This window comes from Acipenser ruthenus, chromosome 32 (genome assembly GCF_902713425.1).
Source record: "Acipenser ruthenus chromosome 32, fAciRut3.2 maternal haplotype, whole genome shotgun sequence".
Lineage (NCBI taxonomy): Eukaryota > Metazoa > Chordata > Actinopteri > Acipenseriformes > Acipenseridae > Acipenser > Acipenser ruthenus.
The window spans coordinates 1782889-1802417 of NC_081220.1; the positions used below are offsets into that span (position 1 = coordinate 1782889).

Sequence of the window (19529 nt, forward strand, 5' to 3'; positions counted from 1 at the left end):
AAATTGGAATATAACACTTTCAGAGAAGTGGGTGGCTCTTAAAAGAGCCTTTGAGTTTCGCTGTATTTTAAGGGTTTTGCAGTTTAAGCGCGTTCCCCTCGGATTCGGCGGGCCAGCTGGATGTCTTTGGGCATGATGGTGACTCTCTTGGCGTGAATGGCACACAGGTTGGTGTCCTCAAAGAGCCCGACCAGGTAAGCCTCGCTAGCTTCTTGCAGCGCCATCACAGCGGAGCTCTGGAAGCGCAGGTCGGTCTTGAAATCCTGAGCGATTTCTCGGACGAGCCGCTGGAAGGGCAGTTTGCGGATCAGCAGCTCGGTGGATTTCTGATAGCGGCGGATCTCCCTCAGAGCCACAGTGCCAGGTCTGTAACGGTGAGGTTTCTTCACGCCACCGGTAGCGGGGGCGCTCTTTCGAGCAGCCTTGGTAGCAAGCTGTTTCCTGGGCGCTTTTCCACCGGTGGACTTACGCGCGGTCTGCTTGGTTCTTGCCATTTTCAAACTCTATTACACAGTATAAATAAAACTGTAAATGACACAAGCAGCCGATACCAGAGACTATATAGGAACTGAGCTGCTCTGATAGGCTATGAGATCCGAAGGGCGGGTCTCTGTTCCTCATTGGCTATATTCCAGATTCTCAATGATTGATTGGAACATTTGAATTCTGCGCGCGCGCATTCTGTTAAGCAGTTATTGTTTCTGAGCTGTTGGCGCCTTTTTTTTTTTTTTTTTGTATAAATACAGTATAGTCATTCAGGACAACATTGCTTATCCCCAGTATAAGAAATGCATTCCATTCACATTAAGCAGTCTGTGTTTAAAATTGTAACGGAGAAACGCTCAACAATAAGCAAGCAATACTTATTTACGGCGAGAGAAAATACATAAACCAAGCATGTACCCTTAACACTAAAGAAAATAGCCCAATTCAAAAACTATAATCAGACTTAAGACAAACAAAACACGGAAAATACAATTTCCTGATTGGACAGTTTTCTGGACCCAAGAGTGGGTGTATATCCCCGCAATAAAACACAAACACGGGAGGGGGTGCATTTCCAACTGGAAGCATGTTTCAAGGTAGCTCGATCGAAAACAAAGTAAAGCAGTCAATTGATATTGTATCAGATTGTCTCTTTGTAAAGAACGTGGCATTAATGTGGGAACGTGAGCTACACGCGCTGAGGCGAGGCGTGTGTTTGATATCGCTCCAAACAGACATGGTAGCGCTGCACTGCCACACACAAATACAAGGGAGCCAGGGAGCTGCTGCACACATAAGGAATGAAGGAGACCAGGTGGGTAACAAGGATGACACAGGAGGCAAGACAATAAAGAATAAACTGACTTTAATAACACTGATGTGCTGATCCTGAATAAAAAATAAAAATTCATTCAGGGACTTCTGAGTTCCTCATTTAAAAATGTGTCTGAAATTGAGATAACATCATTTTTATTATTATAAGTTATAATCCAAGTTAGAAAAAGAAGACTAAAGCACCCAATCTTCCATCTATTTGAGGTGCACACCATGTTAATATATGGGTCATTCCATACCAACTCAACCAGTGCAGATTTTACTAGAAAAAATCACCTGGGGTTTTTCTGACATGCTGAGTGCAGAAACTATGGTTGTTATTTTTTTTTTAATTTCTCCTTCGACCTATGACCTTGCAAGGGTCAACAAAAAATGTGAAATTATGTTGTAATCAAACTGCCATGTTTCTTCAATTTTGCATTGTCCGGAGTTAGACCTAGAGAAACAAGTGGCAGGGTTTGCTTCCAGTGGCACTAGCTTGGAGATGAGGAGGTATCAACTTGCTTATGGGACTTGGAGTTTTTTGTTATCATAACATATTTGAGTGAATACTGCTCAGTTCTCCCGAGTAATCCAGGCTGATTCAAATTCAGGATGCTCTCTAATTAAGTATGACTCCATTTTTGGGGGGTTTTGCCTGTGGGCTTTTCGCCCTGGATTGTAAGTCAAGGTGTTTCTTCACCTCTTTAAATGTTGGTGATGCCCATCGCCTGGGCCTAACTACTGTTCTCAGCTGTTGACAGGACTTAGAGACGACGTTGTAGTTTCTGGAAAAATTAGCAATAAACAAATTTCATTTTGACATTTTCTTTTACAAAGCATTTCAGCTATTGAATGACACCTCTCCATGCGTCTGACATTTTTCTATTGCTTAATCCTGTCCAATACAATGTGGAATATTTGAAGTAGTGTCCGATACATTCAGCAAAACTTTCAAGGTTCCAAGTCAGGTCTACATCAACAATTATACAATTCTTAAGACAATTTGTTAATTCGTAATATTTTACCTCATGGTTTGACTTTTATCTTTCAAAATTTGAGGTAAGAAAAAGTTAACAAAAACAAAGACCATTTCAATGTGTTAAAATATTTGTCCTTAATTGCAACCGTATAGTAAAACTACTTACATTTCTTTTTGACTTTCTTCTTCTCTCCTCAAGCTGCCGTCTGTTCCAAATGTTGGATTTGTTGCTTTTTCTTTTTAAGGAACACCAGTAAGTTTTCATGGCAGCTAGAAAATAGAAAAGCATATTTAAATATGCATGTACCATTTTACTGTACATATATAGGCTGATATACTGATAATACATTGAATCTCAATGTCTTTGAAATCACGTAATTCCACAACAATGTCTATTTATCAAACTGAAAAATAATGTAATTTTTTATGTTTTAACAAACTCGAACACACACACATACGGGATAAGGGCGGAATGGATTGAGTTCATATCATTTACTTATGTTAAAAGTTTCATGTTAAATGTTAAAATAAAATGTAATTTTTTTTTCTAGTTGGAGCAAGTGTGAGAATATAATTCGAAATATGTGGGGAAATAGCGCCCCCTTTCAAGCTGTAGGTAGAAAAGCTTACAGCACCTGGTATTCCCAGGCGGTCTCCCATCCAAGTACTAACCAGGCCCGACCTTGCTTAGCTACCGAGATCAGACGAGATCGGGCGTTCTCAAGGTGGTATGGCCGTAAGCGAAGAGCTATGGTGGTTTAGTATGTGTCATAGTAACTAATACCGGAATATTGCTACACGAGAAAAAAAGCATTGCTTAAAATGAATGAATGAATGAATGAATGAATGAATGAATGAATACATAAATATCGACATAAATGTATTTATTCCCATACGTATTTATTTATTCATTCCAATATTTACATATTACTTTATTTATTTGGATAATTGCGGGTGGTCGGACAAACTTACAAGATTCTCGTCTGTATTGTTCTTTCAGTAGCCTAAATACCAAATTTAAACGACACCAAAACTGACCACGGGGTAAGAACAAATAAAAAAGAGAAACGCATGTGCACGGCCATAAAACGACACACACCCTGAAAAGCAAACTTTATACTGAAGGGAAAATAAACACGTAAAGAAACAGAAATGCGCTCAAATTCAAATAAATCTAAATCATTTCCTTGTGAGGTGACCCTGCCTTCTGACGACCCCCCACAAATCCATACACCGTTATTAGAACAGCCGATCTCAGTTGTATTGTGTAATGAATGATAAAGGGCTAGATGTGTCATGGGACTCCGCTGACGAGGGGCAGCAGTAGGTTTAGTGGTCATTTGTTTATGCCCGACAGATGATTCGGCCAGGAGGGACACAGACCTGCACTTGCTCAAGGCAGACATATTTTAAACTCAAGTCTAATTCTGTATCACCAACACTGCATTGCCATGAAAAACTTGACTAAACCATCTTTGGAAACACTAGTATTAAAATATTGTATATGTACGAATCTTGCAAAATTAAAAAAATATATATATATATTAAATATCAGTAGTTCGATACAGCCTCTTTTCTTCTATACAATATTTTATATAATTCTATGCATTTCAGTGGGTAGTTCTAACCGCAAGTCAGACACACCTGAATTCTTCCGGTCTTTCCCCACCAGCTTTTTGTCACATAATCTGGCCAATCAAATATTCCATTAAACATTTTAGACTCGCAAGTAACCAATCAGAAGCAAAGCATTCGTTCTTCCCCCAGAACATGCTTGGTTTCCAAAAACTCAACTGAACCGGACGCATCATTTTAAAGTGCAAGTATTGCGGCGGGTTTGAGTTTTGAAGATTAGTAGCGGGTGAGTTGTTAACCATTTCATAAAATCCTGGATTTATATTGGTCAGTGATATAAGAACAAGCAATTAAAGTAATTGTGTGCTTTCGTAATATTACTAACCTGAAACTAAGCAAATGTAACAGTCTGGTGATTCAATGAATTGTAGCGCTTACTCGGTGGGAACCTTTGTTACAGGGAGATGGGGTCTGGTAGGAAGATGTTGGAGAGCGGGATTCTGGGAAGAGCTGAGTTCGTGGTACCGGATGTGTGATTTTCAATAAAGTGTGTTCATTTAGAAGTAATACACAGTGTGAGTCTGATCGTTTGTGGAAACCCCCCAATCTATAACACTGCTTGTACGAGAGCAGCCTGTTTCCTGTTTTGTGTGTGAATACATCATGTAGTCAAATGTTTGCGCATTTTCTGAAACGTTAGTATAAACTACACGTTGACAATGTAATCCATGTTTTTAAATATATATATATATATATGTATGTGTGTGTGTGTGTGTGTGTATGTCAATGGTTAACACGATTTCTGCTTCAGAGTTAAACCGAAAACTCGCCGAATTTGCAGGAGTGTTTTTGAATAGACGCACGAGCAATCAGTAATTTAAATTAAACATCTTCATGTTTTGTGGCGATTTAAAAGTGAAATCCACCTTAAGAGTCAGATAAGAATAATTCTGGTATTTTTAAGTCCACCTTAAATTCTGGTGTCTGAAAGTGAAATACAAATCCACTGCACTCGGGCGAGCGCTTTTACTGGGTGTGCCTGTCAGGAGCCCCCACTTAAACCTCTTTGACAGGACTTATAATCTTTCTTTTTTTATTTTTGGCAGCTACCGAGCTGAACCCCATTTGATACTGTGGACAGTTTAAAGATGGAATCAGTCCCGATTAAAGAGGAGCTCCCTAAACTTGAACTGGTCCCCATTAGACTGGAGTTCTCTGGACTGTCTTCCCTCCCTATTAAACAGAAGCTCTGTGAGATGCCATCTGACAGCATCAAGTCGGAGGTGTCTGGGATTAAAGCTGAGCGCAATGAATTGGAGATCTCCCAGACAGAAGAACCCCTTCCTGTGAATGAAGAGGTGCTGGGAATGGTGTGTATTACTAAACTGGAACCCCTCCAGAGACATATATAGAACTATGTGTACTCTCTCGTGTTCTTATCATCACCCAAGATGATGGACCGAAATCTCACTTGAACTCTGCTGATTGTAGCTCTAGATCTATCTATAGATATATATCTGTAGTTTTGACCGTAAAATAACAGAGTTAAGTGATCTTTAACAAAGAACCCATGAACGTGACCACAACCAGAATGGTGAAAATGTAGTCACAGCAGTTATAAGATTTTCTTTTTTAAAGAATTATTTATGGGTTGGTTATGTATGTCAGACTGACTATAAGATATATCTGTCAGAAGTTCTCTACCAATAAATCTCTAGGCAAACGTATTCGACTGCATTGCTGTGTATACAAACTGTATAGGTATTTTGATCTAAGTGCTTTCAATGTATTTCACGTTAGTAATGTGAAACCATTTTTCTTTTCATTTGTGATCAGCAGGGATGCCCTGACATGTCTCAAAACACAGGGGGGGTTGAGCCCCCTTTTAAAATGCTGACTTTGCCTGAGGGGGGCTGAGGTCTCACATACTCGATGCTGGTGGGCAGTTGCTATTCGTTCATCACATGAATTTTTTTTTTTATAATTCACCATAATCCTAACAATCCTAACCGAAACTTCAAAGCACAGGCAACCTCCAAAACCCTTATTTTATTTTATCCCCACGGGATGAATGAAGTGCATCCAGTACTTTCCCAGGCTTCTTGTAGAGTGTAGGTGTAGTGGTTGATCAAACACAACAGGGTGATGATGTGCACATTGCAGAAGTGTCACTGGTGCTTACATTAAAACATTTACAACTCATTCGGTTGGTGGGGTTCATAGATGTTCTTTGCATTCTTCACAAAATGTAAAAAATACAAATTCTCTGCTAAAATGCAAATTGCGCATTTTTCCACAGTATTCTGTTATAAACAGATTTCTAGGATCCCTGGGGATTAACACCTACTTTGAGCAATTGATCAAATCAATCCATTTTTTAAATAAGTTGATCTACACAAAGTTTTACATGATTAAAGCATCATTTAGTAATTTAACAATGACTTCTTTTATTCTATCGACCCTCATTTTTGTACACTGCAGTTTGTTTGTTTTGAACTTCGGCTCCCTGCTGCAGATGGGTTGAACCCTATTTCAAAACACAAAAAAATGTTTTTTTTTAGGACTGTACCATTAACGTCCATTACAAATATAATAGGGTGTTACGTACTGTTCTGTGTAAAATGCAGTGTCTGTTGTGGCATTGCAGTTTACACTGAGAAACATCTGCTTCAGAACCGGTACTGTGCCGCCACTGAACCACCTCGAGAGACGGGTCAGTGACAGAATAAAGAGTCTCTGCATTTTACCAGCATTTCCCATTGACACTGAAAGTGATTCCGCATCAGTGCCGCCACAGACACGGTGATTTGCTTCAGTGTAGACATGCCTCAGCATCAGTGCTAATCAGGGTCTGTGATGTGAAACCAGCCCTTAATCTTTTTTTCTTTTTTTTTCTGACAGTTACCAAGCAGAACCACGTTTGATGCCTTGGACAATGTGAAGATGGAATCTGTCCCGATTAAAGAGGAGCTCCCTAAACTTGAACTGGTCCCCATTAGACTGGAGTTCACTGGACTGGCTGCCCTCCCCATTAAACAGGAGCTCTGTGAGACGCCCTGTGACAGCATCAAGCCAGTGGTGTCTGGAATTAAAGCTGAGCGCAACGAACTGGAGATCTCCCAGACAGAAGAACCAGTTCCTATGAAAGAAGAGGTGCTGGAAATGGTGCGTATTAAACTGGAGCCCCTGAAAGAGGAGGTACTCTTGAAACCAGGGAAGGAAGAATCCGAAGACTTGAAAGCAGTCCCCACTTTGCTGGGTCCGGTACACCTGCGGGAGTGTAGCGTGGTGCTGTAGAGAATCTATGTGAGAAAGCAAGGCTCTGGAGAGGAAGGCTCTCCCAACAGCACGCAAGGAGGTGGACAGGAAGACAGGAGCTCACATTCAGAGTGCAGTCCAGCAGGTGAGTGACTGAGTAGCTGTGACATTGTCATTCTACACTGAGTGATGGCCACAGTGTGACTGAGAGGCTGAGAACAGATAGCAGGGCTCCACATTAGCATCCAGGTTCATTTCGCATACTTGTCTACACTGAAGCAAATCACCGTGTCTGTGGCGGCACTGATGCGGAATCACTTTCAGTGTCAATGGGAAATGCAGGTAAATGCAGCGACACTCTCAAGGTGGTTCAGTGGCAGCACAGTGCCGGTGTGAAGCAGATTTTTCTCAGTGTGAACAGACACCACATTTTATATAGGACAGTTTGTAACACCCTATAATGTATGTAATAGATGTTACTGGTACAGTCCTAAAACTCCCCTTATTTTTTCGTGTTCTGAAATCTGGTCCTGCCCACATCTGCAGCTGATGACAGGGGGCTGAAGTTCAAAACCAACTGTCTGACCAGCGTAGGCTACTATATTGTATATTTTATGTCACAGGTTGGGTAATAAATAGCTTAAATATTTAATTTCACCTCAGAATATAAATGATAAAAACACAAATACTGTTACAAATACCATATGTTAACAGCATTTCTGCTTTATATTATAAAACAAAGTTTAATTTATTAGAATAAGTTAGAGAGTTCTGGCTAAAATGGTTTATTCTTTAATTCAAATACTGTAGCCTACTGTTTTATGTGTATCATTACATGGCACAAAAAGTTTGAAACAAACTGTCAGTTTAACTTGTCTAAGCAACATACTGAAATGTGAGTTACCGGTAGGCTTTATGTTTTGTGCTCTTGCAGATTTGAAGAACAGAATGTTTTTGTTTTTAAAAAAACAAATCCCTATTTAATGTGTGCAGCATACAGTGTATTCTTTTGAAGTGTGACACACCGGCAGCATGTTTTAACACTGGATGATCTGCCTTCTATGTAAATGGAGGTATGCTGCCAAATTGCAGCTGAGCCTGTAATATCGCTGTGTGAATGCTGTAGTGAAGGGTCATTTTTGTAGGTTTACTTTTTTGCTTGAGTTTTTAAAAAAAAAAAAAAGTATTTTTTTTACTAATTAAAAAAAAGCATGCCATGATCAGGACCCATCCTTCAATAAAAGGGCCGTTATGGCAGAACAAGTACACACATGAGGAAATACATCCACTTTGTCAGTCTGTGCATACAGTAAATTGGTAAGCAGAAATCAATATATTTTGGAGGTGATTATTGTGAAGAGTCTGAATCGGGATTCATTTCAAGACGTCATATACACAATTTGGGGGTGGGGCCCTCCTAGGCGGTCCCCTTGCTTGCCTTGCCCTAAGGCCGGCTCTGAGAGACAGTGCTAATCTCTGTAGCCGGACATGTACAAAAGTATTTAACAGCAGTTAAATGGACATTAACACATACCGTGAAATTTCTATTGAACGGCCAGGCATTTATTTACAAAACTCATGAGCAGACCAGCGCCTATTGGAGACCGCCGATTATGAGACCTGGCGATTATATAGACGAGGAAACTTTGGAAAATGAACAAGCAGAGATACAAATTTGTATTGTTAATATACTGTAATATTGTAAGGGTTTAAAAAGATTAGCCAACCAGGCATGGGTTATATAAATGCGAACAGGCCACTTGAATCAAGCATGGAGGGTTTATTACAGTGAAAAGGGATACAAAACACCCGTGCCAAACTCAACCTTTCTCTTCTTAACTGGACTCTCCTGAACTGACGGTACAGTAAAAACAACCTCTAGTTATACAAATAAGTAAATTAAAGATATAAACTACTAGCACTTTTGTTTATAAATATAGATCAATGTTGTCTATTAATAAAGATAAGTAATGAAATAATAATAGGCCTAATACTGGTAATAATAAGTTCAATCCATCCCAGATATAGAATGCAGGTAGGTTAGGCTTACAGCGCAATGATAATAATAGTTTTTTTTTCTTCTGGCCCCTGGTGGTGATGTCTCCGTTCAGTATATCCAAGTAACCATTTCCATAACCGCTTAATCCTTTATAGGGTCACGGGGAGTAACCATTATGTATTGTGATAACAGCATCTTCCAGATATTATTTCAATTTCCATTAAAATCATGATCTTATGTACACTTTGTATTACTAAACTTTGTACTTCTGCCCTCATATAATGCATCTTTATTTTACACATTGCAATTGAAGGTAACCTGGCTTCAAAACGATACAATTAAATACTGGTCTTTTTTTATTCTTAATAAAATTACCCTTTTTATTTGTTATAAATGCAATAAATTCAACACAAAGCGACACGATATACTGTTCAAAGCAAGAATTATTAAACTTAAACCAGAATGTATATGTTTGATGCCCTCAACACACACACACTTCAAGTGGTGCTCCGCAGCCTTTGTGTGCTCACAAAGTCTCCTCTCAATTACCCCAGACCACTCGTGAACCCACAATGCTATTCATGAGCTCCTTGACTAACAACGGTGTTTGGGAAACACATCAGATTTGACACGTTGCTGTTACGATGGTCGAGTTACTTTTGGGAAACGGCACCCTGGATAACTTTTGAGTTAGACCTAATGCCGTTTAAGCAATACATTTCTAGCATATTTTTCCAGCTATCAACATTAATAAGCACAGTCAACATTGATTATTTGAACATTTTCAACAGTAGTCTTTTCGAAACGAGTAAACACAAGTCTATTTGCGGATCCTGGAGTAGTCTGTGGACTATGTGGTATCAGTGGTTTTGGTCATGGTCGTGGCAATAATAATGGGTTTTTGTTTCAGAAATGAAAGCTGAAACACATTGAGAGTGGTCCAAGTTTATTCTCTGGTATGTTGCAACCAGTAAGTTCCAGTGTGTTTTGCATTGAAGGGATGAATTCGCAACTCCTTAAAGGGAATGTCCGATCCCCCCCCAGCAGGTGTTATGCGTTTTTGTTCATCAGTATTTTGTTCTGGAGGTACTGCCTGTATCAATTGCTTTAATTTAGAATTTATTCTAGACAATATCAGCCTTTAAACAATTTGCACTAATCCGCATGAAACCATTTATATGTCGGCTGTTTCCTTGTTTTTACAAACCATCATATTCCCCTCACCACATGTGTCTATAATTTCACGTGGTCCCGTCCAATTTGCTGCCCAAGGCCCCTTTTGTAAAAAGTTTTTAATCATTAGCTTTTCCATAATCTCAGTCTACAAGCCATTAATTAGTTAATGGTTAAAGCAAAACTTGTTTTCTTATTACAGTGTCAATGTGTCCTACATTTCAAATGTTCAGATTACTTTTAATTTTTGTAATATGAATTGCATTTATTCTCATGGATCTTTCTCAATGGAACTGGTAGATAAACATCGTAATGGACCTGCTCCTAAAGACCATCCACAGTAATTTATCAAATTTGGCTAATTGGGGTAAAACTTCAACGTAATTTAATGAACATATCCATAACTACCAGATTGAGTTAACAGCCAAGGTCTTTCAGTGTTTATCAAAAGTAAGAAATAAACAATTTAAATGATTCTTACAACAAAATGCTTTATGTGTTAATTAATTCTATGCAAATTCAATCACCAAATTCATGTTATTTTCTTCCTAATCACTTCTAAGTATTCAAACTATATTATTTCAAAAGTGGGCATTCAAATGAGTGTCTGTGTGTTTGTGTGGTGAGAGCCTGTAGTCCCAGAATGCAGCTGGACATCTCTTTCTCTCCATTCTAACACAGCCCGTACAACACAGCTTGAGATCCCAAACACAGTTCAATTTATTGTAGGTTTGTTTGTCGAAACCATATTGTACCCAATTATGTAGGTAAAAATCGATGAAACAGTTAAGATATTTGATTAACATTCCCAGTCCTCTAATTCACTCTCCCTCTAGAAGCTATAGTGTGTGCAATATGAAACTTAATGTTATGTTCTTCTTTAAAAGAGACGGCTATCTCTTACAGCGACCTTGTTGAATAGTCAGAGTTTTCTGGTACTTTTTTTTTTTTTTTTTTTTCAAAAGCAATTCACATACATTTTGAACTTTTATATGTTTCCCATAATGTCACTCAAGCATTTTGACACTTGACTTGAAGACTATGACTTTGGCACTGACTGGCACTCGGTTCTCTTTTAAAAGCCCAATCATTTGACAACAGCCTGATCATATTCCTCCCACTTTCACAAAAGCCGTTCCGACAGAAAAGGCTACCTTCCTTCCCTCCTAATAACGTTTAACCTCTGGGCGGGGGGGTGGGAAAGTTAGAGTCCAGCCGACCCCGACCCTGACACCTGTCAAATACCACACGGACATGGCTGCCTTTTCTAACCTGGACGCCCTGCCGTCTGCTGCCCGCTGTCTCTAACTTTATCCTATTGTTGCCCCCTGGGCTTCTGTTAGGAGGCGCCCGTTTAACTCCCACATTTTCCCTTAAGCCCCATGTCCCCATGTAGCAGCACTAACCCATGCGGTGCAGGGCATAGGGTCAGCAACGCCCCTTCTGGTGGTTGTGGCAACCTCCACACTCCTGGCGGTGATTAATGCCCCCTCTGGCGGTGGTGGTAGCAGTGGCCACACTGCTGCTAGTGGTGGCAACAGCCACTCCTCTGCTGCTGCTGGGGCAAACGGCCACTCAGGCAGGGGTACTGTCGGCTCCAGACAGGCTCATTTTCTCTCCCCGTGGGAACCATAGCTCCGCCCCCTCTGGTTGACACGACTGCCATTCCCCCTTCCTGGGCTGGTGGTAGCTCCTCCCCCTGAGAATGCTGGGCTGAGAGCTCCACCTCCTTCTCTGGTAACGGGGCTGGCGGAAGCTCCTCCCCCTGAGAATGCTGGGCTGAGAGCTCCGCCTCCTTCTCTGGTAACTGGGCTGGCGGAAGCTCCTCCCCCTGAGAGTGCTGGGCTGAGAGCTCCGCCTCCTCTGGTAACTGGGCTGGCGGTAGCTCCTGCCCCTGACAATGCTGGGCTGAGAGCTCCGCCTCCTTCTCTGGTAACTGGGCTGGCGGTAGCTCCTCCCCCTGACAATGCTGGGCTGAGAGCTCCGCCTCCTTCTCTGGTAACTGGGCTGGCGGAAGCTCCTCCCCCTGAGAATGCTGGGCTGAGAGCTCCGCCTCCTTCTCTGGTAACTGGGCTGGCGGTAGCTCCTCCCCCTGAGAATGCTAGTCTGAGAGCTCCTTCTTTCCTGACCAACAGGATGGCAGCTGCCTTCTTACTGGCTGCCGGACTAGAAGCCCCGCCCTCTTTTTCGCCTCTTCTCATTTTACTGGCTAATGGAACAGAAGCCCCTCCTTCCTTCTTGTCTCCTTTCTGTTCAGTGGCGGACGCGACCCGGAAGCCCCTTCATCTTCCCCATCTCTTCACTCTGCTGTCTGCTTTGCACAAACTGTCAAGGCTGGTGTTGTTTCAAAGAATAATTTGTCCTGTTTAGAATTAATAAAACCTGTAATTATACATTTTACTTGTTTTTTTTAGTTATGTTTATTTGAATCAAACTTAGGTGGAATCGCCACTGTTGGTCAAAATTCTCAGGAATCTACAGGAGGGTTCTGTATTTAATCTGGGGTCTACAGGGTTAATATGACATCTATTGGGGAATATGACTTTATTCCGAATCGGCAGGCTTACCCCCCCCCCCCCTGCCAATATACTAGACTTAATATTCAATCACTCTTATTCATTTATTTCTAATACACAGATTTAAAATGATCTTTATTGCTAATCGGCGGGTTTGTCCTCAGATATATTGGAGTTAATATTCAATCACTCTTATTCATTTATTCTATTTTTATACAGCAGATTTGTGAATCAACATATAATCAATGAGTTTATTTCCAATTACTCTCTCATTTACAATCAACAAACAATGTTATCGTACACACAATTACTCCCAGAAAACTCCTGTAACTTTGACAAGCTTATTGTGCATTCAACTGCTCTCTGGTTTCTCCTGCAACCCAATCTAACAAATGACTCTCTGGGTTCTCTTGCAACCTAGGTGAGCCTTTCCCATTTGCCTGTTCAATTACTCTCAACATAGGCAAGCTTTTTTTTATTTTTTTTTATAAATTTAGTCGTTGCCAATAATTTATTATTTTCTCCCTATTTGGAATGGCCATTTATTTTAATACGCTAGGCTCGCCGCTACCACCCCTGCGCTGACTCGGGAGGGTGAAGATGAACACACGCTGTCCTCCGAAGCGTGTGCCGTCAAGCGAACCGCTTTTTTTCACACTGCAGACTCACCATGCAGCCACCCAAGAGCTACAGCGTCGGAGGACAACGCAGCTCTCGGGCAGCTTACAGGCAAGCCCGCAGACGCCCGGCCAGACTACAGGGGTCGCTGGTGCACGGTGAGCCAAGACACCCTGACCGAGCTAACCCTCCCTCCCCCCGGGCGACGCTCAGCCAATTGTGCGCCGCCCCTTGGAAGCTCCCATCCTTGATCGGCAAAGGAATAGCCTGGATTCGAACTCGCGACTTGCAAACTATAGAGCGCATCCTGCACTCACGTGGAGCGCCTTTACTGGATGCGCCACTCGGGAGCCCCCCCAACATAGGCAAGCTTAACTGTATGTACAGTCCCTCTCAGGAAATCAGCAATAAACAACTTGACTCCCTTTTCTTCGCAACCGGAATGGGATCAGGACCATTATACTCTGTATAGTACAGGGTTGCCAGATTTCTACAGTGTTATAGCCCAAAGTCACTTCAAAACTAGCCCAAAACTAGCCCAATTTGTTTTGTTTTTTTACTGAAACCAAGCTTATTACTATTAACATGTAGCCCTATCCTTTAATGCTGCTACTGTTTCCCAAAGAAGAAAACAGTTCAATCTTTTAAAGTTATGCCACCAATCTAATTAGATGATCACATCAATTAAATCAATTAAACAGCCACATCAATTAAATGCACCTAACAAATTGCAAAAAAGAGCCAACATCTTGCCTTTTTTTTAAACACAAAAAAGTTAAGTTAATTGAAAGTAAGCCCCATGCATTGAAATAACACATAAAAAACATTTTTAACTTCTTACCTTCAAACTCCTCGTGTAAGGGCCAGCTGTTATCATCACGCAGGTGTATCTCAAGTCAATTTTAAATGTACAAAGAAAAAAGTCCAAAAGAAAAAAGTATGTACAAAATAAAACATTTTTACTTTATATATATATATATAATATAATATTTTAGTTTCTAAAAAGCTCCTCTGAGTCGGCACCATCTTCTGCATTATTTGCTTCGTAGATGTCACCTGTAAACAGTGACAGCATTGCTTTGGATGGCTGAAATTGGTTGCAGCAACACTTATTACGCTGCATATATGCTCTGACCCTAAGAATGTTTTCCAACAATTTCTCTTGCATGCGGGTCCTTAGTTTGGTTTTGATTAGGGCCATTTGTGAAAAAGCACGTTCCACTGATGCATTGCTAAATGGTAGGGCTAAAAGAGATAAGGCAAAAAGACCAAGTTCAGTGAAATCTTTATCACCAGCTGCATCGGTGTGTTTAGCCACTTCAACCCAGAACTCTTTAATTTGGCTGTCTTCAGTGTGCTCCCAGTGTACATTGTTCAAAGCTCGCCATTGCTGTTCGAGTTTGCCAAGATCTCCATTGTAAAGTGGCAAAAATGATAAATTTGCCAGCTGTGGCTTTTTGGAACTGAGTACAACAGTTGGGCTGAGAACGGTAAGTGACTCAAGTTGCTGGATATTGGGAGGCAATCTTTGTTTGATCTCTTTCAGAAACTCGAACATGTAATCTCTGCATCTGCGTTTGATATCCTGTGCTTTCTGAGGTTCGATCTTTGATTCTGACAGTTCTAACTGGAACTTGATCCCGAAGTCCACTGCTGAAAGTGGCAAGCTGTTTCTGTCGGACGTTATGTCAAAATCCATTACAGATGACCATGTTGGAAAATCGTGAGGTTTCATGATTCGTTGAATCAAACTGCGGTAAAATGTCATTAAATCAGCAAGAGGTTTCGCTGGATTGGCACTGTCAGGCTGAAACAGCTTGTTTATTCTGTTAACCTCGGTGACAAGGGGCTGAAGAAAAACCAGATACAATCTGTTTACGCGGTCTGAATGCATCTGGTACAGCAGTTCAGCATTGTAATTCCTTTCCCTGCCCTTTTGTAAGCTGAAAGTGCAACTTTAGCTCTTCGTATTGAGAAAGCACTCGATCAACACACTGGCTAATTGCAAGCCATCTTGTGTCAGAAAGCTGCAAAATCTTCAGCGGGGCTTTTCCAACATTAATGGTGGCATAGAGATCGCGGTACTTCTTTTGACGCTGAGTGCTGTGGGAAAACCATGAGTACGTCTGTGATACCATGTACTCGATGTTTCGAGGAAGTACGTCCATTGCTTTTGATGCACAGAGCTGCAGTGAATGACAAACACACTTGTTGTACACAATTTTTGGATTCACCTCCCTTAACTTTGTTAGTACCGAATTATTATTTTTCCCACACATTGTAATGCAACCGTCTGTTGCCAGACCAATGCATCTTTCCACTTCCAGTTTGTTTTCCTTTAAGAATTTGAACAAGGCTGTTGCAGTGCTGTGAGAATCACCGGCTGGCAAGCTAACAATCCCGGCAAACGATGTCACGATACGATCAAGTTTTCTGCTGAAGTACCTGAACACCACACAGAGTTGCTTGTTTGCACTGATGTCTGTGCTTTCGTCCACAATTAAAGAGTATGGCTCTTTGGCGATGTCTTCAAGCATCTCCTGATGAACAATGGGCCCGATGACACATTTTAGAAGTGCTGAGCATTTTGTTATATGAAGACTAATATCCTTCTGTGCAACTTCCCTGACTATGCATCCCATATGATCTACGGTGAGGATGCCGGAAAGGCAAGCAATATGGGCTGCCAGCTTCAACTTACATATTTTAACGGAATTGTCAACTTGTTTCTTAAATCCCGTGTCAAATAAGCTTCTTGTATTTGAATAGGGAGCTGCGTTTCTAATATGTTTCTCTGTTTTACTGTGAGCTAACAGATCGCTGTGATGTGCTCGCACTTCACATTTACAGTACCTACACGCTGCTTTTGAGTCATCGCCAGCTACACGGCTAATCCATTCTTGTAACCCTTTTTCTTTCTCAGTCTTTGCAGTATTTTTTCAGTATTTAGATTACTTCTTTATTTTTCCTGCTTTTTAGCGGTTTCGATGTTTCTACCCTGTTTCTTAAAATGGCTGCTTTTCACTGTCAATTAACACAATCGTTCATCTCTCACGCCTGTTCACTCGCATGGTCATGCGCAGTGGTGGTTGTGGTCATGCGCAATATGTTATTTTATTGGGAAACACAGTTTTATGTAGTTTGTGTGCACTGCGGCGGGTAGGCTGCAAAAGTTTATTCATTTTTAATAAAGTTATTATTTTTTATATGTATAAAGTAAACTAGCCCAAAAAACCACGAGACCTCTTGAAAGTAGCCCAAAAAGTAGCAACCAGCGACTCCTAAATATTTCCCGCGGCTGTCTTTTTAAAGGAAAACCGCAGACCTGGCAACTCTGGTATAGTATTTCAAACACCCAATCTCTGTCTACTTTACACCGCCCCTTAAATCTGTTTTTCGAAAAAGACTAAAAGTTCTAGGCTGACACTCCTGATCAAACCTTCCGAGATCGGCACAGGGCCCCAGAATCAGAGTGCACAGATTCCTCTTAGAAATGTACAGCTCTGTTACCTCCTACAATCTCCCTATCCTAATCTAGCTGATCGGGCTAGTATTAATAACAGATAGGTACCCATTGCGACCCTTTTTGACAATTAATAAACAATAATCAACAACACCAGAAAAAACAGTATAGTAGGTTACTATTCCTGTGATGAATAAATTAAACTTATACTCATCCTTAGTTGTCCTCTAAAGTTCAGTTAAAGAGAGGTTAGAAGGTTCCTTCATGCGTTCAGATGGATGAAATCAAATCAGTTTTGCAGCCTCCCTGGTGCGGACTACACTACAGTTACCTACACTACCTAACCCAGAAAAGGTCATGAAACGACATAATGAGGAAGGAACATTTGCTGCATTTCTTACTTAAAACAGTCTCTGATTTTTCTCTCCTGTTTGTTTTTTCCAGGTTCCAGTCCAGCAGTTAAAGCAAGGACCCAGTTAAGGAATTTAAAAATACTGAGGGGAGAGAAATTAAAAAATACCAGAGGAGAGAAACCGTATCGCTGCTCTGACTGTGGAAAGAGTTTTAGTCTCTCAGGAGACCTTGTGATACACCAGCGAATTCACACAGGAGAGAAACCCTATCGCTGCTCTGACTGTGGAAAGAGGTTCAAGTCATCAGGACACCGTACAGCACACCAGCGAATTCACACAGGAGAGAAACCGCATTGCTGCTCTGACTGTGGAAAGAGTTTCAGGAACTTAGGAGACCTTGTGATACACCAGCGAATTCACACAGGGGAGAAACCCTATCGCTGCTCTGACTGTGGAAAGAGGTTCAACTCATCAGGACACCGTACAGCACACCAGCGAATTCACACAGGAGAGAGACCGCATTGCTGCTCTGACTGTGGAAAGAGTTTCAGGGACTCAGGAGACCTTTCAAAACACCAGCGAATTCACACAGGAGAGAAACCTTATCGCTGTTCTCACTGTGGGAAGAGTTTCAGTCTGTCAGGAAATTTTGAATTGCATAAGCGAACTCACAAAGGAGAGAAACCATATCACTGTTCTGACTGTGGGAAGAGTTTCAGTCGGTCAGAACACCTATTAATACATCAGCGAATACACACTGGAGAGAGACCGTATCACTGCACTGACTGTGGGAAGAGTTTCAGTCGATCAGGACAACTTGTAACACACCAGCGAATTCACACAGGAGAGAAACCATATTACTGCTCTGACTGTGGGAAGAGTTTCAGGGATTCAGCAGACCTTAAAAAACACCAGAGAATTCACACAGGAGTAAAGCCATATCACTGCTCCGACTGTGGTAAAAGTTTCAGTCAGTCAGGACAACTTGGAAAACATCAGCGGGTTCACACAGGAGAAAAACCGTTTCATTGCTCTGACTGTGGGAAGAGTTTCAGTTCGTTAGCAAACCTTGTTTCACACCAGCGAATTCACTCAGGAGAGAAACCGTATCACTGCTCTAACTGTGGGAAGAGTTTCGGTCAGTTAGGACACTTAATTTCACACCAGCGTATTCACACAGGAGAGAAACCGTACCGTTGCTCTGACTGTGGGAAGACTTTCAGACGGTCGGGACACCTTGTGTCACACCGGCGTGTTCACACAGGAGAGAAACCGTACCGCTGCTCTGATTGTGGGAAGAGTTTCAGTAAGTCAAGATCGCTTGTTACACACCAGCAAATTCACACAGGAGAGAAAAAAAAAAAGAAAATGTAAATAATGTTCCTGCATAAAAATAACTTTTATCCATTTTGCTTCCTGGCATTTCAGCACAGCAGTGTGCTGCTGAATAGTGTGGCTGCCCAAGCCGAGGAGACAGTCAGAAAAAATCCTTAAATGGAATTTACTAGTGTAACGACCTCGCCCTTAGCACAAAGCCAACCACTATGGAGCGATTACCTCCCTATATTAAATATATCCCATGACAAAAACAAGTTTGACAAACAGCTGTTTGAAGGGGTGATCTCAAATGCAAAAATCCAAGTTAGGAGAAGCAGTTAGGCCAATCTTGTCAAGCAAATAGGCACACTTGGAAAGGTGCTGGGGCCCAAGATTCACATAATTCTTGCTTCTAACTTGGCGCCTTTCTTTATCGCTTCGTTCCACTTGAAGTGCTCTTTGTATGACTTGAAGTGACTGAGACACACACTCACATTGTAATACGAAAGAGATCATTTCTGATTGGATCAGAATCTGAGTGCTCATGTTCAACACTGTTTTTTTTCCATAAATAGAGCTATTAAAAAATGATATGTCCAAACTACAAAATAAAATGTGCAATGCAAATTTAGGACACAGTGTAAATGCTCTTATTGGAAGTCCAGGAATGCTGAATTCAGCTCCATCGATTGCTATGAGCTACAGCTGTATCACAGAGCAGCTCTCCTGGTAAACCCTTTGAAGGAGGAAACAAACTGCTATTGTTAATTATTTTGCATAGAATGGCACAAGGCAGCTGTAATAGAGTAAATGTAGATGCGCTTTTAGACTGTGTGTTGCTGCTAGCCCCACCCTGTGCAAATTCAAAGTGTAAAACCAGATAACACAACAAGCAGGGCACAAGCTAAGCGATGAGCTGTATTTGATTAGGGAAATAAAAGCTGTTTACTTTGACTATCTGCGTCAGTCTGGATTC

General features: G+C 41.2%; 3 protein-coding genes and 1 non-coding gene across 4 annotated transcripts; 2 read left to right on the forward strand and 2 right to left on the reverse strand.

The window, feature by feature from the left end:
• Positions 1 to 26: 26 nt before the first annotated feature.
• Positions 27 to 681, reverse strand: LOC131703179 (histone H3). Its single transcript, XM_059006156.1, has one exon. The coding sequence runs from the start codon at positions 492 to 494 to the stop codon at positions 84 to 86; it is 411 nt and encodes a 136-aa protein (XP_058862139.1). The 5' UTR covers positions 495 to 681; the 3' UTR covers positions 27 to 83.
• A 2223-nt stretch (positions 682 to 2904) lies between these two features.
• On the reverse strand, positions 2905 to 3023 carry LOC117415499 (5S ribosomal RNA). Its single transcript, XR_004546422.2, has one exon. It is a non-coding gene; the product is annotated as a 5S ribosomal RNA (ribosomal RNA).
• A 1019-nt stretch (positions 3024 to 4042) lies between these two features.
• On the forward strand, positions 4043 to 7158 carry LOC131696678 (uncharacterized). The gene is made up of 4 exons (XM_059006149.1): positions 4043 to 4142; positions 4317 to 4431; positions 4963 to 5226; positions 6758 to 7158. The coding sequence occupies exons 3-4, from the start codon at positions 5005 to 5007 to the stop codon at positions 7151 to 7153; spliced, it is 618 nt and encodes a 205-aa protein (XP_058862132.1). The 5' UTR covers positions 4043 to 4142; positions 4317 to 4431; positions 4963 to 5004; the 3' UTR covers positions 7154 to 7158.
• On the forward strand, positions 7154 to 19494 carry LOC131703070 (zinc finger protein 501-like; the record flags this gene model as incomplete). The annotated part of the gene is made up of 2 exons (XM_059005936.1): positions 7154 to 7259; positions 17328 to 19494. Coding segments are annotated over 2 exons (1389 nt in total), but the record flags the coding sequence as incomplete, so codon positions are not given.
• Between the last annotated feature and the right edge of the window lie 35 nt (positions 19495 to 19529).